The sequence below is a fragment of the Anoplolepis gracilipes genome, chromosome 15, assembly GCF_047496725.1.
Source record: "Anoplolepis gracilipes chromosome 15, ASM4749672v1, whole genome shotgun sequence".
Taxonomy (NCBI): domain Eukaryota; kingdom Metazoa; phylum Arthropoda; class Insecta; order Hymenoptera; family Formicidae; genus Anoplolepis; species Anoplolepis gracilipes.
In genome coordinates this window covers 2,573,180-2,593,830 of record NC_132984.1, presented here as the reverse complement: position 1 = coordinate 2,593,830, position 20,651 = coordinate 2,573,180, and the positions used below count along the sequence as shown (strand labels likewise).

The 20,651-nt window shown below is 34.7% G+C and overlaps 2 protein-coding genes across 6 annotated transcripts; one reads left to right on the top strand and one right to left on the bottom strand.

Moving 5' to 3' along the window:
- Positions 1–7,567: 7,567 nt before the first annotated feature.
- On the bottom strand, positions 7,568–12,224 carry LOC140673964 (uncharacterized). Of its 5 annotated transcripts, none has more exons than XM_072907230.1 (8): positions 11,610–12,224; positions 10,749–10,954; positions 10,172–10,594; positions 9,792–9,940; positions 9,467–9,674; positions 9,213–9,392; positions 8,951–9,095; positions 7,568–8,871 (listed from the first exon to the last, which is right to left on the bottom strand). In XM_072907230.1, exons 1-8 carry the CDS (start codon positions 11,779–11,781, stop codon positions 7,898–7,900), a joined length of 2,457 nt encoding a protein of 818 aa, XP_072763331.1. In that variant the 5' UTR covers positions 11,782–12,224; the 3' UTR covers positions 7,568–7,897. The 5 variants fall into 5 exon arrangements, with proteins under 5 accessions (XP_072763331.1, XP_072763332.1, XP_072763335.1 ...); XM_072907231.1 differs by having other exon boundaries at positions 10,749–11,142; positions 11,610–11,750; XM_072907234.1 differs by having other exon boundaries at positions 10,749–10,977; positions 11,610–11,739.
- Positions 12,225–12,942: 718 nt separating this feature from the next.
- On the top strand, positions 12,943–19,086 carry Pins (G-protein-signaling modulator pins). Its single transcript, XM_072906784.1, has 8 exons — positions 12,943–13,249; positions 13,452–13,817; positions 13,983–14,125; positions 14,215–14,454; positions 14,527–14,998; positions 16,134–16,348; positions 16,434–16,578; positions 16,740–19,086. The coding sequence occupies exons 1-8, from the start codon at positions 13,205–13,207 to the stop codon at positions 16,941–16,943; spliced, it is 1,830 nt and encodes a 609-aa protein (XP_072762885.1). The 5' UTR covers positions 12,943–13,204; the 3' UTR covers positions 16,944–19,086.
- The last annotated feature ends 1,565 nt before the right edge of the window (positions 19,087–20,651 follow it).

The window sequence follows — 20,651 nt, the reverse complement described above, 5'->3', positions numbered from 1 at the left end:
TCGAAAGGGATAAGATTCGGTCGAGCCGCCTTTATCCTCGACCGTTCACAAGGAAAAGCTCACGCGGAAAAAGCTCACTAACGCGGATAAAGCTGGGACCTGGTTTGTCTTGTCCGTCATCGTTTCATTTCGAAAGCGTAGTTTCGCGGCTAATCGCAATGCGAAACGGGACCAAAACAGACACAATTTTCACAACGTTCTCATACCTCTCTCACCTTGTACTCTTTTTTTTTTTCTTTTTCTTTTTCCTTGCTCTCTTTTTCCCAGTTGGGCAGATTTTTCATCTAGATAAGAGAGTCGACTAAGAACTAAAAGAGTTAAGTAAAACTGTTCGATGATTGTGGTACTTTGCTATCTTTTAGTAAATTGGAAATTCACTTGGAGATAAAAGTGGTTTCCTTATCGAAAAATAAAAAAAAAAGATGCTAATAAAAACATTTATGCGTTCTATTATACGAGTAATCTTTTTACTCTTTTAATATTTTACAATCTAATAAATAGATTTTTCGATAGCAATCTGTTAATAAAGATAATTACGCGTACTAATATAATGAAAGAATTCATAGAATTCTTTTTTCACGAAGAAAAGTGTAGTAAACTTGTACCATCTATTATTCATTCGCTTACTTTTACGTTTCTGTTTATCTTTTCGATATAGTTGAAAAAAAATACCGATTAATTTATTTGAAAAATGAAGCATCATATTCTCTCGAAAGCTTTCTCGTGTCGATCGATACTTTGAGTTTAGAAAAATTTCCACGCAATTTTATCGCGCAGAATGAGTTTCTATTCGAATAGAAAGATTATTTCGTGTATGTAACTCTTTCATTTAGTCAGTCTCTTTATCTGAATGAAGTTTTTAGTCGAGTAAAACATCCCAATTTTGTTTTTCTTCTCAATTATCTTTAATAATCAAGTTGCTTGGATTATTTCAATTTTTCCTTCTTTCTTCAGTTTTTTTTTCCTCTCTTGTTTCTCCTACTATCTTTCTGTTTAAGCAGCATTCCTCTTTCGCTCGCGACTCAACGCACTGGACACGACAACTCTATGATATTTTTATATAGATTTCTTAAAAGTGCATTATGGTGCCAGGAAGACCACGCCAAGTATAAAAACGTAAAATTAAAACAGTCTCAATATCGGATTCTTAGGTGATAGATACCGATTCGATAATATTGTTAGTACGTAATAGGAAAAAAAGGAACGTGAGTACGTAGATGATTACCGAACTCTTCGACGTAGTGAAGTTACACATGACATCATGATGAAAAGGAGAGAAAAAAAACTATAATCGAGAAAAAAAAAATGCGTTTGCTCGCGAACTACATATATAGATGAGTGCATATACAAATACGACGAAAATTGATGACAAATTGATTTCATGTCATTGGATATACATATATGGAGATATTGCATAAAGTTTCTCTCTCTCTTTCTCCCTCTCCCTCTCCCTCTCTCTCTCTCTCTCTCTCTCTCTCTCTCTCTCTCTCTCTCTCTCTCTCTCTCTTTCTCTCTGCGTTGAATTTCAGTGTAAGTATTTATATTAAATTCGCAATTGATTTTATATATACTTTATTTCAACTAAAAAAAATCAATTAATTAGAATTTTTAATTAATTACATTTAAAATTAAATTTAGTGAATTTATATAAATTACTAGAGCTAATTATACTTTGATATTTTTTATTAGGAATCTGGATTCCTGAAAAATAAAATTAAAATTGTTAGAATTTTTCATACATATTTTATACAAAGTTTATAACAGTATCTTGATTTCTCTAATTGTAGAGGAGAAAAGATCGACTAAAATTCATCTTACACCCTCGAAATTTGACGCAGACTTGACGAAATATACGAGGTCTTTGTTCATCTTTATATTTATCTATTACATTTAGAGAAATTCCGAAATGTTGAAATCGTGTATAAGTATTATATTAGATTTAAATAATGAAATTTGAATGATTCAAACTTTAGATCAATGTAACTTTAAACAATTTACGAAATTGTGGTTCGGAATACGAGAGAGCAGAATGTTGATTCGTAGGAACTTGTAAAACTAACTTTCTTAAAACGTATAAAATTCGCGATTTTTAAAACTTTGGATTCTTGCGACATGATATAGGATCGGTTTCTACATTCTTTTAAATCTTGTCATTTTCAAATATTTTCCACTTCTTAATTTTATATACTATCGTTCGTTTTCGAAACTTAAATTTAGTGTGCACTGCGAAGCAGTGAAAAAAAAAATAAACGATTCCTCCCTTTTTTTTAACGCAGTTATCTCGATGGTTTGGAATAAAAAAAAATGATTAGTAATTTCTGTCGCGATGTGATGATTAAACATTATTAACATTATTAACGATTTTAAGGGCCAATCGCGATGCGAGAAATTCGAAGGTGTCGAAGACCGGAGAGCGGTGATCGATTTAAATCTTTACACGCAATTAATTAACAGTAATAAAAAAAAAAGAAATAAACGAGATGAAAAGCAGCAAAAAAAAAAAAAAAAAGAAGTTAAACGCACGCGAGCGCAGTCTCGGGCGAATTTATATGAGCATTACGGTTATTACTATCTATATTCGTTTCTGATTGTTATTGTTATGATTATTACGAATTATATCGTCATACACGATGAAATAACGATAGAGTTTTAACTCTCAGAGAGACACACTTTACGGAAATCTTATACCAAATATATTATACTTAGAGCGGGCTCTGTCGCCATCTAATTGTTACATAAAATGACCAACAACTAATTAATTAAAGTAAAAGTATTATCTATTAATCTACATAGGGTGACCTAGCGACCATGTATTAAGGAATCCTTGTTTTTAACGAGCCCTTTTTCCTCTTTCTCTCTCTCTCTCTCTCTCTCTCTCTTTCTATCTCTATCTCTCTCTGTCTTTCTCTCCATTTTGAGAGCATTGGAAGAACCCACATAAGACGCAGCGTAACGTGCACTGTTGTTATACTTGTGCTGTTAATACCGTCTCATCATTGTCTTCACCATATACAATTGATAGAAACTTGATTCGTCTCATTCCTGTTTCTATTCACTTCATTTGCATCAATTTATGGAGTAATCTGGGATCCTCAGGTACGAGAATTGGTTTCTTACGAACGTCTACTTGTCCGAAGTGCTTTTGAACGTTGCCAGACCCGAATTTTACAAGCACTACATCCTTACATCCGTGAAAACAGTTAGAACTAGAAGTTCTTCAAAGGGATCTAAAATTTCCTTTTTTTTTTCTTTTTTAGCCCTCTACAGTTTTTGAATTACGAAAATTTTGCAGATTTTTCGTCCGTCGAAACGTTGACTTGTCAAATTTCGAAATCACGAAGTATGAAAGTAATCACGGAATCTTGGAGTGTCATCTTTGTCATCAGGTGCATGACAAAGATGAACATGAGCAGCATCGAAAACGAAACATACATTTTTAAACGCATACGGGACATTATACGATCCGTCATAATTTTTTTCCCCCTCCCCTATTAAAATTCGATATTATATACCGTACGCGCAACATTATATAACGCGCCTATATTTACAATGTAATCTTTGCCATTGATATTGAGCATTATAATACACTGTGAAAAATTCGCCGTTACAGCTCCGTATTGTTTGCGCGACATACGATATTTTCCCATTTCTCCGCATCATGCACGATGATACTACGTCATCGATGATATTCACGATCTTGGAACAAAACGGACTATTATTAACGATTAGAGAAAGTTTCCTTCCTACACAGGTTTAGGGCAATAGGTCTATATATAAATATAAAGCATATACATATATATACCCAAAGAGAAAAACCCATATACATATATTCTAACTTGGCTAAAATATATAATATCGTGTAAGTTGTTATACTATTAATTATTAGTCTCTCGATTACTTTACGACGGCGGACATAGGGCAAGGCACAAATTAGCATACAAATATAATTACGTATATATACATGAAAAAAAATATATACAGAGATAAAGTAAAGTATATACGTATATATGAGTATAAACTGAAATACACACATTCGTTAGAGAAAGGACGAAGGCGCGCACTGTTTAAAAAAAGAAAAAAAAAGAAAAAAAACAAGAGGCATGCGAGTGCATCATCGCGGTAGAAACTCGTAGGGCTTAAAAAAAAAAAAAAAGTGGTTTTGATACTATACGAAGCACACACCGAGAGAGCGAACTTTTCTTACGACGAGACTTAATGATATTTTTTTAGACTCCGCTATAACGAATCGACTAAATTAACTTCGCGGTGAACGGAACTTCGTGACAAACCCCCGTTCGACCGGTTAACGCGTTCCTATCGACGACTATCCAGAGCCGATTTCTCCCACCTCCCATTTGATCAACTGTCGTCTAAACACACGTGTGGACTATCCCGGATCCACCTAAGATCCTTGTGACTTTATATTCTAGAGATTGTGGATCCTTGAAATTTCTCGACGAAGAATTCCGTGAGAAGTACGTTTAACATTAAAGATTCAGGGAACTCGTGACTCTTCAGAATTTTGTATCTTCGGGGATTCTTGAAATTCTCTGTTTAAATCGCAAACGACGCTTTTCGGATATCCTGGAGACCTTGAATTTAATATTAAAAATTCGAACAAACACGTTGAGTATTAAATTAAAAAAAATAAGACTCAGGACCGTGTTATATCCTGAAAGCTCGCGATTTGCACAACAATTAAGAAAACTTGTTCAACTTTTCAAACTTTGAATTTAGCAGTATATTATAACTTTGGACTTTACATCCTCGTAGGATCTCGAATCCTCGCAATTTAGATGTTTATTATATTCGGGACATATTACATTTATGAATTTTTCTTCAAAGTTTCAACACATTAGTCGTTATGTCAGATCGATACCCTGACGTATCCTATCAACGTTAACACTTTATCCAGATAATATCCGGTAGCATAATGTTAATATTATCTGCCAATCGAGATTCCAGAAAAGTATATGTAAAAATAAAATACGCTTAAAAGCAACCTGGAGTGTCTGTCTCTCGCAAAGTTTTGCTACATTTCTGAGATTTATTATAACGAACGTAGAAAAAAAAAAATACAAGAGATACTGCCCGCCATTCAAAAACGAAAAAAAACGCATTATATAAATATTTCTTTTCGCAAAGAGAAAAAATTATCATCATTGTGCGTAATTCTTGGAGAAAATCAAGTCGCAATTGTTTTCACGATTTTCTTAATTTTTGTAGATTTTTCTTTTTTTTTTTTTTTTTTTTTTTTTCGGACGTACTTATTTCTTCATATCATCGAATATATATTTTGTTCACACTCGCGGATATTGATATGTGTCGTTATCAACGATCCCCAGACTCCGATCGGTCTCCCCTATCAAACTCGTATTCGCGCTACAATCGATACTTTGACAACCAGAAAAATTCGCGAAGCGATCATCCTACCCTATAGGGACGTGGGGGATCCTCCCGAAAGAGACTCCTTCTACTACGCTGCATCTTTTGTGTATCCTTTCGATATCGAGCCGGCTCGCGACAGGTCGAGCTCACAAGAAAGTAGCACACAGGGTGTCGTGTTAATACTTTACATCTCGTTGTTCGAGGATTATATAAGCGCGATGTACGCGGTTGAAAGATGATTGTTCTCATTATAGTTATAATTATATATGTAATATAATTACATTTACGCATACATCACATATACAGGGTGTTTCAAACTTGGTGGCGAGTCAGCTTTCATCTACGAGTTCTTTGACCAACTTTTGAAGTTGTAAATGAAACGAAAAACTCGTTAGAGTATCGGACATTCTGTTATTTGATGGACCTATAGCTGCGCAATTATTAATAAGAAAAATAATTTTTAATTTGAATTTTGAAACTCTGTTGAAACTTACATCCTTATTAAAACTTATTTTAGAAATCTTGAAAAAAAGTTATTTTTAGAATCTATATCAGTGCGTATTTTGAAATTTTCTTAAAAAAATGCAGGTAATTAGAAATATATATAGATTTTGAATCCCTGAAATATTAAATAATCATTGTAATTGTGTATTTTTAGACTTTTGGGCTCTCTTTAATTTTAGGCATAACTTTAGAACTTACGAGCTTTTTAAATTTGAAAGGTGATCAGTTTCTTTAGACTCCTTTACGTAATTTAATTAGATAGTTTCTTAAATATAATATATAATTATAACTATCATCAACATACATATATCGAGATGTAACGATGTCGATTGTTGAAGAGCAATCAGGCATTTCTGTGATTTCTAGACTTGAACGATGTAACGACGCTGTTCTCGCTTTTAATTAACAAAGATTCACGCGGACGATAGCGCTTTGCGTTTGGATCGCCAAAAGAGGAAAAAAAAAAAGAAATCTTGGCGAAAAAAAAGATTATTTTTCATCACACTAGCCATTCGCGAGCTTGTGCCAATCTTTCCGCGAGACTCGACTCTTGCGATATTGATTAGAAAGCAGTTCTCGTCGATATACAGTTACTATTCGAATAGTCATACGAGATCTTTATTATAAGAAAATACTATTTCTGATCGAAAATTTCGCATCGATTATTTCGCTACTCTGATGAATTAAATGTTACTGTTCTATTTTTTTTAAATCGCTTGCATATAATCTTTAGGAGTTTCATTCGTCATAAAATTAACTTAAAATTTATAGCTACGTGCATTTGAACGTATAATTCTCTCTTATACATGAATTATATACAATAAACAGCGGCATATGAGTGATGGAAAATCTCTGCGTTAGGAAAAAAAATTTAATAACTTAAAAAAAAGTCGCTAATAATTATAATTAAATATAATTAGCATCAATACGGATTATCAGCGCATTATTATAATAAATGACGATTAATAGTTTAAGACGAGGAGGAGAGATGCTATCGTCCGCGTTGCTTTAAACTGAAAAAAAAAAAAAAAAAAAAAAAAAAAAAACCCACGCAACGAATCTTGAAAGTAGTCAATATCTAATCAATTCCGAGGATAGGATCAACTTAGGGGATAATTAAATGGAAGAGGAAAGAAGAGGAGGAGGGAAGTATAACCCCAGTAAGTTTATAATAAACGAGAGGATATATTTCGAAGAGAAAAGGAGAACGACAAGTATCTTCCATTATTAGACTCGACATCAACAGTGATTAAGAGCGTCGTGACAAGTAATTGCCAGTAATTGCGGGATGCGATTGTGCGTCAAGTATGTACATACGTCACGTGTATTTAATTATAATAGCGGCGACAGAAACGTAGCACATATTTTTAAAGGAGAGGAAATATACGAACGCCATGGCACTAAGCGATTTAAATTGCGATCCTGCGTTAAAAATAAGGCCCGGTCGAGATACTCTTTGAAAACTACTAGTGTAATTACGAAGCTGATCGATCATCATTTAACGAACGGGACGGAACGCGCATATGTAACTATTACGATGTCTATGAACCAACGCGTTTTCATGCCGAGAACAAATAAATTTGCAAGTCGGAAGGATGCGTTTTGGAGTTTTTTCTTATTCCCTGTATCAATCGATCCTTACAGTTAATAATGCATATAACAAGGACTAAACAAGAGTCATTAGATCAAAGGAAAATAAAAATGTTTCAATAGAGAAAGGAAGAGAGTAGAACGAGAAAATGGAAAGAATAAGTTGAAGGTTTCTCGGAAGATTCGAAGAAAAAATATATAATTTTTCCTTATCAGAAACTTTCTAATTCGTCAATATCAATTAATATAAATTAATGACCCCTTACAAAATATCAACATTAATAATTATTTCACTTTTCATGCAAAATAAATCAATATAAGTTTGATCAGTTTTTTTTTCACACATAACACAGCATTTAAAAAAAGATTGTTTCTTGTTATACTTAAAAAAAAGAAGAGAAATATAAGTAATTTATCACTTTGCTTCCTTTTGTACTTCTGCTGTCTTCGTTACTTCCTCTTGAATGCCCTTATTAGATATTTCGTTCACGTTTTGCTCATCAATATTATTCGCGGAAACTGTTCTCGACCAAGAACAACTTCGCCGATCTGGGGACTTCGGCATAGACCAGGAACTGCTGCGCGATTTCCGTCTGGGTGATATAGGTCGTGACCTCGCTCGTGTGACTTTGACGACGGAAGCGGATCTTCTGCCGCGTCTCTTATAACGCGTTCTGAAGCTGCCACGAGATTTGGAGCGACTCCTGGATCGCGATCTTCGTCTGGATCTAGAACGGCTTCGTCTTCTGGAACTTGACTTCGATCTACTACGTGATTTGGTATTACTCTTGTGTTTTGATCTGGAATCTGATCTTGTCCTCCTCTTGGAAATGGATCTGCTTGCCGATTTCCGGCGACCCCGGGACCTAGAACGGCTCCTGGACCGCGATGATTTGGAACGGCGTGATCGCGATCTAGAGCCCGATTTTGATCTTCTACTTTTGGAACGTGAATGGCTTCGTCTCGCGCTACGCGATCTGGAAACGCTCCTGGATACCGTTTTGGACCTCGATTTGGTTTTCGTCTTCGAGATAGATCTACTTCTCGATCTTCGACGTCCACGCGTTTTCGACTCTTGTCGCTCTGAATCTCGATCCACCAGATGCGTAAAATATTCATAATATTGACCATTGTACAAATAGGGATTAGTCAGTGCATAAGAATTCATGTCGTATCGAGGATTATATCTTCGACCCCTCCTCATAGGTAACATAGGATGATGATGAATCAATGAATAGCCTGGCATTGGCGGCCTCAACATTCCTCCAGGATACCTTGGCACCGATATTCTTAGCGCGTGAAACGGTCCTGTCGCGATTGGCATCATCGGCATCCTCGAATCAGAGTAGGAGTGTGAGTAAGGAAGATTTGTAGCGGGAACAACGGCACCTGCAATTAATGGCATGTGATATTGCCTTACCTCTTTTTATTTTACGCTAATATTATATTTTATATAATCAAAATTTACCAGCAGATGAAGATGCGCGATCGTTTCTAATAACGCTTTTGAGTTTTTTCTTGTTCGTGTCTTCATCTGTCTCTTCTCCAGCTGTGCTATCCGAACCGGAACCATCGTCTCTTTTCCGTTTTTTCTGAGATTTCTTTCGCTTTTTCTATAAACAATAGTATAATGTTACAATTTTTGAATATCATTACGTCGGTGTAAATTCTTAAATATCATTACATTGCGTACAACCAAAATAATGCTAATGTAAGATTAAACAACATACCTTTTTCTTCTTTTCTTTCTTCGCTTTCTTCTTCTTGGTTTGCTTCTCTTTATTTTTTTTGTCATTTTCGGAATCTAATTTATTACCACTTTCATTCACTTGATCATTTTTCTTTTCGTCTTTCTTTGTTTCAGTATTTACATTTTGATTCAATTTAATCTCATTATTTTCCACTTTTATCTATGATTACGAATCTCTCATAAATAACTTGTTTTCTTTTTTTAAACAATTATTACAAGTTTTTTGTTACTCACCTTTATCCTATCAAACAGTTCATCTAATAATCGTATGCTCTCCAACTGTCGTTGAGCTTTTATCAACTTTTTTTCTTCCCTAGCAATCTTCATTGATACCTTGTCCTCTTCTTGCTTGCGATATGTCGTGAGTACCTTCCGTTTTCGTTTTTCTTCTCGCTTTCGCTGTCGGCTTGCTCTCGCTACCAAATCTGCCTCCTCTTTTTTTCTATAGTAATCAAAGTAGAAAAGAAAAAATGATTTAATATCACACATAAAGGATAAATATAATTCTGTATGTATACACGTTTTTTGTAAAATATTTCTTTCTTATTTCAACGCTTACTTTTGTTCTTCTCGCCGCTTCTTTTCTGCCTCTTCCTTCTTTCGAAGTTTCTCGGCTGCCAAATTGTCCTGCGCTATCAAACGCTTTCTCTCGAATTCTCGATGCGATAACGAACTGTCGCTCATATGTTTGGTCTTGTCAAAATCAACCTGTATCAAATTATTTTACTTGTCAACAAATATTTCTTTTTGTAACGTTATGTGTTATTTCGCTTATTTAATCTAAGCTATTGCAATACATGTTTCAAATGTATGCTATTTGTCACATTATATTATGTTTACAATTTATAAAATTTTAGGTTCATGTTGCATACTAGAATTAATAGATGAGGTAAAAAGATATTGATATTACAAGCCAATGTATTTTTTTTCATTGAATACCTTTATTATCGCGATCAGCGTGTTCTGATCGTCCTTCTTCAGCAGTTTCATGCCACGCAGGGCGTCCATCGCCTTAACAAAATCCATGTATTCATTGTACTGTATGAATGCGTCGAAAAAAATGCCATCCTCATAGCTGAACTTGTGTATGTTATTGCCAAGCCGCATCCTGGACCTGTAGGGATCAGCGGCAGGCACGTCTACTTTTCTCAATGTGCCCCACTTCTTGAAAATCTTACAGATAAGTAACTCATTTGGAACGCTGGCACCATCTTCGACGAACCATTTAACCGGTAGACCGGTAATGTGGATAGTATCCGGCCTTTCGCCAGCCTTCAACTCGTTCATATGTTTTGCATCCCTGAAGTAGGAATCCCAGCTGTGTCTGGTCGGAAAGTCGTCCTTCGCCTCGGCCGCGCGGACCTTAATTAATTAAAGGAATAAATATAATTTTTCTGATATGGGACTCTATTAAAGTTGCATAATGTTTTTATACTTTACATGTTCCAAGTCACATCAACGTTAAATTTGATCAGTTGTAAAATATCAAGCTGCAGATCAAACTTAGCTTTCGTACCTTGAGAACATTGGGGAATCCAGTCAAACTCAAGCGCTGCGAGTCCAACCTGGCCAACACCTTTGGCAACCTGCAACGGTCCTGCAGGTCGCCCTCCAGCCGGATAAACTCCAGGCTGCTCTTGGCCACTTTTAGGGATGCAAACTCGTCTGGCAGGATGAGTGCGCGTATCTTCTCCATTACATCCCATGTTGATATTGTTTTGCCTGTTCATAGCGCAGTTAAGTTTCTGTAAGAAGCTGTTTCCTATAGCTGTTACAAGTGCTCGTGGCTTCGCACGGATCACTTGGAATCATGGTATTTTCTTCCATCAGTTGATTATTACATTATTCTCCTTTTGGTAGAGATTGTCCAAAGCACAAACACAAGTATATAATTGCGACGATGTGATAAACTTGTTGCAACAAATCCAAGACAATTAATGTCAAATCAACAAGAACATAGATAATATTAAAATTAAAACTCATCCGTCTAAACTGATTGCCAACGATTGAGTTAATACTAACAAAATGCTAAGCGCTGATAAAAAAAGATGCAAAATCATAGGTTTAAAATTAATATAAATTATTTTTGCAAGTAATATTAAATGAAAATTAAAATAATTAATATTATAAAGTGATTATCAAGAGAAATGTTATTCTAAATTTTAGTTTAAAACAAAAGTATAGTTATATGCGATTCCAACGCTGCGCTATACAATTTTCTTCGTATCGCAAGATACCGTTTCTTAGCTAAGAGAAAAGGATCAATAAATAGAGAAAAAAAAAAAGAAGACAGAGTGACATAAGGTCTGAACCTCATGGTCCAACCTCAATGGAGGAGGCCACCAGGATGTATTTGATTTGACGATGATATTTTTACCTGGAGTCTTCAGTTGGGGCAGACTGACCGACACGTTAACTTTGGCAAGCGGTTTCAGATAAAGAAAGCGCGGTGGATACAACGGCACAATGTCGCTCAGATCCCTACAGCTTCCAAATCGATTAGCAACCTCGCTACTGGGTTTTTCACCTACCTGCTTTTTGTCGCTCATCGTCGGCTAGGAAAGCTACGAAACTAATTAGGGAGGAGCAAGGCAATCGTTAATCTCAGCTGTGTTTAGATCCTCACTCTCTCTCTATATTTCTCGCTTTGCTTGTCTACTTGCGACAAGCCGGCGAGATGAGAACGCCTCAGTAGGGAGGTTGCGTCGTTCGATAATCTTCGCCAGGTGAGGTGACGACGATGCTCCGCAATCTGTCTCGGACACTCGCCGTCCCGTCACTTCTATCGCGAACTATCGCGGATGCATCGATTTTCTTGGAGAAGACGTGCCGTTTCACGTTCTCCTCTTCCTTATCTCCGCGAAAAGATCTGCTTTAATAAATAAAATACGTAAGAAGCTACACGACATGCAGACGAACTCGACTCGCGTCTCGCGTCTCGCGTCTCGCGTTATAAAAATTCCAGTTTCACTTTGACAGCAATGTCGCCATCGTTCAAATTTCAGGGACCAGAGGCAAGCTGTATCATCAAGTCTTTCGCGCATGCGTGGCGGACATCCAATAGCAGCATTGCAACTCTAGATTCTAATCGGAATGCGTTCGGAAATCCTACCCATCCTAGGGTAGAGTAGCATTTAAGGGGAACTATCGATCGAGTTTTAACAATTATAAAAGTTGTAATTTATACACATAAAATAAAATATGTTTTCTCTTCCTAAAATTGCATGAAAGAATATTTGTGAATTTTTAGAAAGTCTAGATAAAAAGTATTCGCCTGAAATAAATGTTTTGCTGCACAACATATTTTTCCAGGCGAATACTTTTTACTCGTATCTAGACTTCAAAGCTTATTTCTAAAAGTTTACAAATATTCTTTTATGCAATTCTGTCCCGAGAGAACCTATTTTATTTTATGTGTATATTTGCATATATATATATATATATATATATATATATAGAACAGCTTTTGGATCCCTTTAATTTTTATTTATTATTTTTATAATAATAATAATAATAAAAAAATAATATAATTATCTTTATTTATTATTTTTAATTTTTAATTAATTTATTATTTTTAATTTTAATTTTCAATCGGGAGAAGAGAGCAAAAATTTTCACGGTAGAATTTTTGAACGCACCTCTAGTAACCTCTAGTAACCTCTAGTAACCTCTAGTACTCCTCTCAAAAGCAGCGCCATTTGTTTGGACGCGTCGCAGAGTCGCTTTGCGTCAAAGGGCTTCGCTTCGGCAAGATAAAAAAAATCTGTAGGATATATTCGCGGGAGGAGGAGGTGGACGATGACGCGATTATGAGTGGAGATTCTTCCTTTATAATCGGAGTAGTCGAATATCATGCGAGCATCAATTATTGTCGCTTTCGCAAGCTAATAGCAACGTTAATAGCACGTTCTAACATTCGACGGTTGAACAATTACGTTTGATTTTGAGGAAAAGACATAACAACGAGTTAGGATGTCTCTGAGTGCCAGCGCGGAGAATCTTTCATCTGAGGGACAAGTGAGTGAATCAACATCTGATTGACGTCGTTGACTCTCCCACGCGTGACTCACACCTCCGGATCTATTTATTTCCTGTTTTTTTTTTTGCATGCATTTGCACCCGGCAAATTTTTTATTCCGGAATGAATGTATGCATCATGCGATTACAATTTTCTACAAAAGATATATTGTGTAATATAATATTTTATAATGTTTATCAGACTAGCGAGAGATGGAACATGTGCCTGGAACTGGCACTGGAGGGCGAGCGACTGTGCAAGACTGGCGACTGCAAGTCTGGCGTAGCATTCTTTCAGGCAGCGATTCAAGCTGGCACAGACGATCTACGGATACTTAGCGCGATTTACAGCCAACTAGGCAATGCATACTTCTATCTGAGTGACTACGTTAAGGCAATGCAGTATCACAAGTTGGATCTGACACTTGCCAGGAACATGGGCGACAAACTGGGCGAAGCCAAGTCCAGTGGAAATTTAGGTAACACGCTCAAAGTTATGGGCAAGTTTGATGAAGCCATGATATGTTGCAAGAGACATCTAGAGATCTCCAGAGAAATTGGAGATAAGGTATATACTTCAATATTATTTTTAAGTCAATCACTAATTAGAAGAAATTTATTCAATTTTAATAAAAAAGTGAAAGATGAGAGCATTCTTTAGAAATTGTATTTCCTATGAATTATTTATTCTTATTATTTCATCTTATATTTTTTTTTTAATTTTGTGATGCAGCTTAGCGAGGGAAGAGCTCTATACAATTTGGGAAATGTATATCATGCTAAGGGCAAACAGGCAGGTCGAATAGGTAATCAGGATCCAGGAGATTTCTCTGAAGAAGTTCGGGAGTGCTTGCAACAGGCTGTACGCTATTATGAGTAAGATTTTGATTATTCTATAATTATTTTCTATTATTTTTTAATTATATATTATCCATCATATTTTTAATATTTTTCACTTTCTTTAGAGAAAATTTGGAGTTGGTGAGAGAACTGGAAGATTCTGCGGCGCAAGGCAGAGCGTGTGGTAACTTGGGCAATACGTTTTATTTATTGGGCGATTTCCAACAGGCCATTTACTATCACAATGAACGTTTAAAAATTGCCAGAGAATTTGGCGACAAACCAGCTGAAAGGAGAGCCAACAGTAATCTCGGAAATTCACATATATTTCTTGGCGAATTTGAAAAAGCTGCGCAACATTATAAGTAAATATTACTTTATTGAATTAATTGTACAGTTTGATGTCTGAATACATGGAAAAATCGCTCAATTTTTAGGAGAACTTTAGCTCTTGCACAAGAGTTGGGCGATCGCGACGTAGAAGCACAAGCATGTTACTCTCTAGGCAACACTTATACTCTTCTACGCGACTATTCGGCGGCCATCGAGTACCATCTGTGGCATCTGGATATAGCTCAACAATTAAAAGATCGTATTGGCGAAGGACGTGCTTGCTGGTCACTAGGCAACGCCTATGCGGCAATGGGCAATCACGAAAAAGCGCTACATTTTGCGAATCTGCATTTACACATTTCGAAAGAAGTGGAAGATGAAATGGGTCAAGCTACTGCACAGATGAACATTAACGATTTACAAAAAATTCTTGGCCTGGGAAAGCATCAGCGGGAGAGAATCAAGGAGAATCTAATCACGCAACTATCTACAAATACAACATCGAATGTGCCGATAACAACCTCCCGCAGATATAGGATCAGACGACAAAGCATGGACAATCTCGATCTTATAAAGGTTTGCATAACAATTTTCTTTATTTTAAAAAGCGCTATTGTGATTTGCAATAAAACAAATTGAATTTTCTTTATTTTAAAAAGCGCTATTGTGATTTGCAATAAAACAAATTGAATTTTCTTTATTTTGAAAAGCGCTATTGTGAAATTACAATAAAACAAATTGGATTATAATTATTGGAATTTACTTCATTTCATTTATTTTTTATTATATACAGTATGTTTATTTGAAAAGTTTTCACCCTGTTTATTTTGTGACCGATTAATTTTTGCGAAAAATACCGAAAGACGTCAATTTTGTTTTCAAAGGGGACATATAAATATGATAAACGCAACGGTATTACTTCATCGCCTTCGCAGGGGTAGCTACTCCTTCAAAAACCCCTTAAATAGCAATAGGGGTCAAGTGGCATATCACTTTAAAGGTCTTTTGATAATATCTGTATAACCACGTTTGTTTCTTTTAATTTGAGTAAATATTTTTCGAGAAATCATACTACAAAGTTTCAGGTATAAAAATTTCATAAAAATCAGAAAAAAATTTTGATGCAAAGATACAATTTAAATAAATTTATTTATTTTATTTGGTATCTCCGCTTGAGTGGTTATCAAGATCTCCGGATTTAACTCCTCTGGACTTTTTTCTGTCGGGACACTTAAAATCTGTTGTTTTTAAAACACCAGTAGAAAATATGAATGATTTGTGTCGAATTGTACAGGAATGTATAGACGTTCCAACAAATATTTTAAAAAATGTTGGCTTTTAGAGTTTGAGAATCATCTTCATTATTGTATGCCACTTAACCTACATTGCCATTTAAGATTTTTGAAGGGGTAGCTACCCCTGCGAAGGCGATGAAGTAATATACCGTTGCATTTATCATATTTATACGTCCCTTTCAAAAACAAAATTTACGTCTTTCGATATTTTTCGCAAAAATTAATCAGTCATAAAATAAACAAGGGGGAACTTTTCAAATGAACATATTGTATAATTAATTTAGCTATATTTATATCAAAAGTTATTGTATAAAGCATTAAACTGATTGAGAAGTATGTAGAAAAGATTAATATTAGTTTTACTTAAAATATGTAATTTCATTTACTAAATATTACAATTAACAATTTTTCATCAGCTCACACCTGATACAAAGCAAAAAGATAAATCAGAAATTGTATCGGACAAAGGCAACAATGTCGCATCGCAACCGTCTCAGGAAGATGATAACTTCTTCGATCTGCTGTCTCGATTTCAGTCAGGTAGAATGGACGATCAACGTTGCGCGCTCAATGCGAAGCACAATTCAAAGTTCCGAACGATTACGTCAGAAGTATCCGAGATGGAGGATAAGTACGTGAAAATATCTATCGTAAATAGGGTGCTATTATTCAACTTATTGCTTTATATTTTTATAACTAATATATCTCACTTGCAGAGATGGCGAGGATTTGCTAGAATTAATCGCTGGAATGCAAAGTAAACGGATGGACGAACAACGAGTGACGTTACCTTATTTGCCAGGGCTGAATACCAATCAGGATGCCGATGATTCCTTTATCGAAATGCTCGTCAGATGCCAGGTTGACAACTAAACTTAACTAACACGCAGAAACTTTCATTATTTTATCGCAAAGTTTTATTGCACGCTCTCAGGAATCATATTTCATGTTGCTTATATTTTTTTCTTATGCACATGAATGGTATTGTCGCGTATTGAAATACATATTGTATTTGCTTTCAGAGTTCACGTTTGGAAGACCAACGGAGTCCTCTACCAGCTGCATCAACATTACAAGATGCAGAAGAGGAGAGAAGTCAAAGAGCCAACGGAAACGCTCAATCGGGCTCCACTGTGCCTGAGGAAGATCTATTTGCTCTAATTCAACGACTTCAAGCCGGACGGATGGAGGATCAAAGAGCTTCCGGACCAGGCAAGGCATGCTAAACCCGCTAAGACAAACGGTGACTTAAATTTCACGTTTTATTTGTGCCGAATTTTTTCGTCTTTACTTACTCTCGATTATCGATTCTTCTCTTGTTTATTCACTTATCATCGCGTAGGTCTATTATCTTAGTTACTTAATAGAAGATACTATCTGAATAGCTTGGTTCTGATTCAAAAACGCAACGATATTTTGTTGTGAGAACCAAACAATACTAACCCAAAGTGCGAAGACATTTTTTTAGATGTTAGAGAGAAAGTTAAAAGAATCAAATAGAAAATATTTCGTAGTTTTAAACGTGTATTCAAGCAGCTGATAGTTGGACAAGAGTACCTTTAATATTTATCACACTCGAAATTACTTTCTCTAAGATTCTACATATTTTTTCTTCTTTAGCCAAGATTTAAAAATCAATTTTTTTTTTAGTCTTCAAGTTTGCAAAGTATCGAAATAACGGATTTATCCGATTTTTGCACTCAGGCCTTTGATTCCATTCAAATAGACTTAATTGTGTATTCACATAGACTGTTATATCTGCAACAGTAAGTAATTGATAATCAATATTCTATAGCTTAGCGACTGTGCTAAAAGTATCAGTTGTGTGTGAAAGCATTATAGGACAATGCAATAAAGAATTACTTTTTTTCGTCTAGTGATAACTGCCGTTAGTATCTGGCTATTCGGTCGAACATTGAGTAATGATACGAAAGATATGTTCGATAAATAAATTATTTGTCAATCGTAAATGGGAACCGCAAAAATATTATATGTCATGCATTTGCAGATCTCTACGAACTCGACAATTTATGTGACACGCCAGTATAACTAGCACCGGTTTTAGTATTATCAAGAATTTTATAATGCCTGTTTTACACGAAGCTATAATTGCGCGCGCAAAACAGGCTTCTCAAACACTGCCAGTTTGAGGGTGCGAATTATTTTTGGACATTCGTTCGTGACTAAACGCGGAGGGCCTTTTAATGTTCGCACGTCCTCAAGAGAGATCATAGGTTTATTATTTTATATACATATATATATTTTTTTGTGCGCATTTTTCAATTTACTTCAATATATAAGGGACGAGAGAACAAGATTATTTTTTTAAAGAATATATTGTACGTAAACGTTACGCAGTGGATGAGAAAGATATTCGTGTACCGTCGAGTTTCACTATCTTATTGTTAGATAGCTCTCTTAATTGCTAAAAAATTGTAAATGAACAACACCAACAAACAAATCGAGCGAGGAAGAGTCAAAAAAATAGAGTGAATTCATAGAATAAGTTTTTTGATTATATTATAGTCAAAGATATTTTCAATTTCTAAAGCTTTTTAAAATCTACTTTTATGCAAGATTCTTTTTCATCTTCATTTAAATATCTTGCACCTCTTTTATCTCCATTATTAGTAGTCAATGAAAAAAATGCATCATCGGTTGCATCAATTATGAACACAAATACACTTTACTACTTGATTCATTCTCGCGCATACAAGATACTTAACTACTCTCTCCGCTGGATAAAATATTTTTTAAAAATTTTAGATAGAGGGGAAATTACGAAACTTTATAGGGAGAAAAAAAAGATAATGATGTGTGAATATATTATTTTTGCTTATACATTTAATAGGGCAGGAATTCCTAACGAATATCAGTGCCAAAGATTCTCAATGCTCTAAAAAAATGAATCTGTTGAAAAATGGAAAAAAGAAAGTTTATTGAATGAATCTCTATATTTGTTATACAAATAACAAATTATTCCTATATTTGGAAAATTGATTATTGTAACAAAATAATGATATTATTAGTGGAGACAATTGTCTATTTAAACTTGACCAAGTATTAAACGTAACTTATATTCATCTTCTGCAGAATGATAACTTCTTCCAAAGTTTCATTTTAATTAAAATTCTAAAACTTTGAAAAAAAAAATTAATATTTGTTATAACACTATATATCTGTTATTATCTGAACAGACTCATTTATGGATCTAAATTATTAACAAATGTGGAGAACGTATATAAATGTGGCGTGTTATCTGTTTTAATGATTAAATGTATATAAATGTGAGCAATTCCACGCTGATTAAAATGTTGACTTAGCGACGAACTGAATGGTAACTATGTTATTTACGCGCGCGTCAAAAGAAATATTGATAATAATATAAGTTGATAATTGATTCGACAAAAGTGCAAGAGTAGTGATATACTAATTATCGAATCGATGGATACTGAGCATTTTTTGCTATATATTGTTATGAAATTATAATTAAAGGAAAATTATGTATATACAAGGGATAACTTTGATTTTTATCGATCAGAGAGGAACTAAAAATATTGCTGAGACTATTAAATGACAAATAAATCATGCTGATGTAGGACTTTCATAGGTCTTTCGTAGAATTTTTACCAATATTATTTTTTAGAATATTTCTTAGAATATTTTAGACTGTAATTAATTTTACTTTATTCTTTTTTTTATAACAAACATTTATTATAGAGTAGACATAAGGATATAGGTTCTAATCGAGTTTTTGATTTATGATTACGACCGGAGGTATAACTATACATTCCATTCTGTCCATATAATAATGTTATAATATATAAAGGATCAATAAATATTTACTTTTTCCAGAAAAAATTGATGTTAATATATTAATATTTAGTTTTAATTAATTTAAATTAATATTTTTACTCCATATATATATAAATATGTCGTCTGAAGATGCCGCTTTACATATCATTCTTCTTATGATATTTTCTCACACAATATGTCAGAAAAATCTAAGAATAATCGTCAATTTGATGTAAATGCAACGTGGCCGGAATGGAAGGATTTCGATCTGAACAACGAAAAGTGGGGAATCCCCAAGGATGGATTATTCTTGGACACAGAATACGTCACAATGCCACGATCTTTGAAACCTGACCGCTGGATAAGAGCGAAGGATCTACAACGTTTGACTGTACTTTCACTTATGAACTTCAGATATAACACACGCATTTTTAATTAATACTACACATATTATGATCTTTAAGCTGTAAAATGTAACATATTTATGTTTAATTGTAATAACGTACTATTTTTATACATGAATTAGAGTCCGTTGACGATATACACGACGATCGTGTGTGTGGAATATCCTGATCTAATTGCAAACAACAAGCATTTACTGCACAGCGAGGTATTTTTCTAATTTTAAGTCGGCGTAAAAATTAAATTGTTGCAAAATAGTAATAATATAATTTCTTCGATAGTTTGTAAGATGGTTTATTTCTGCGCTCAAAAATTTGCAATACTGTGGTCGGGAAGGTTTGGAAGTCAGCGGGCAAGGCTCGAATTTCACGTGGGCCGAGGGCCATAGGCCCTGGTACGGCTGGATGCACGTGTATTCCTTGAACAAGGCTGGAAAGGGCGTTCAGCATCGACCAGTGATTAATCCGAACGGTGGATAGATTTTCGAGACAATCGATGTGGAAATTTTTAAAAATCTTTTAATAATTAATTGCTTCTCTTTCTCGTTTCTCGTATCGAGAAAAAAATGTTTTACAATAAACTGAGTTAGCTAAATAATAATTCGCTATCTTAATCAACACATCAGGCAATCTTTTTTTAGGAAAATACGTTGTAAGATTACACCATATGGGATGCTGGCGTCGTATTCTGATAGACGATACCATACCTGTAGATAAAGGCGGTAGACCTCTTTTACC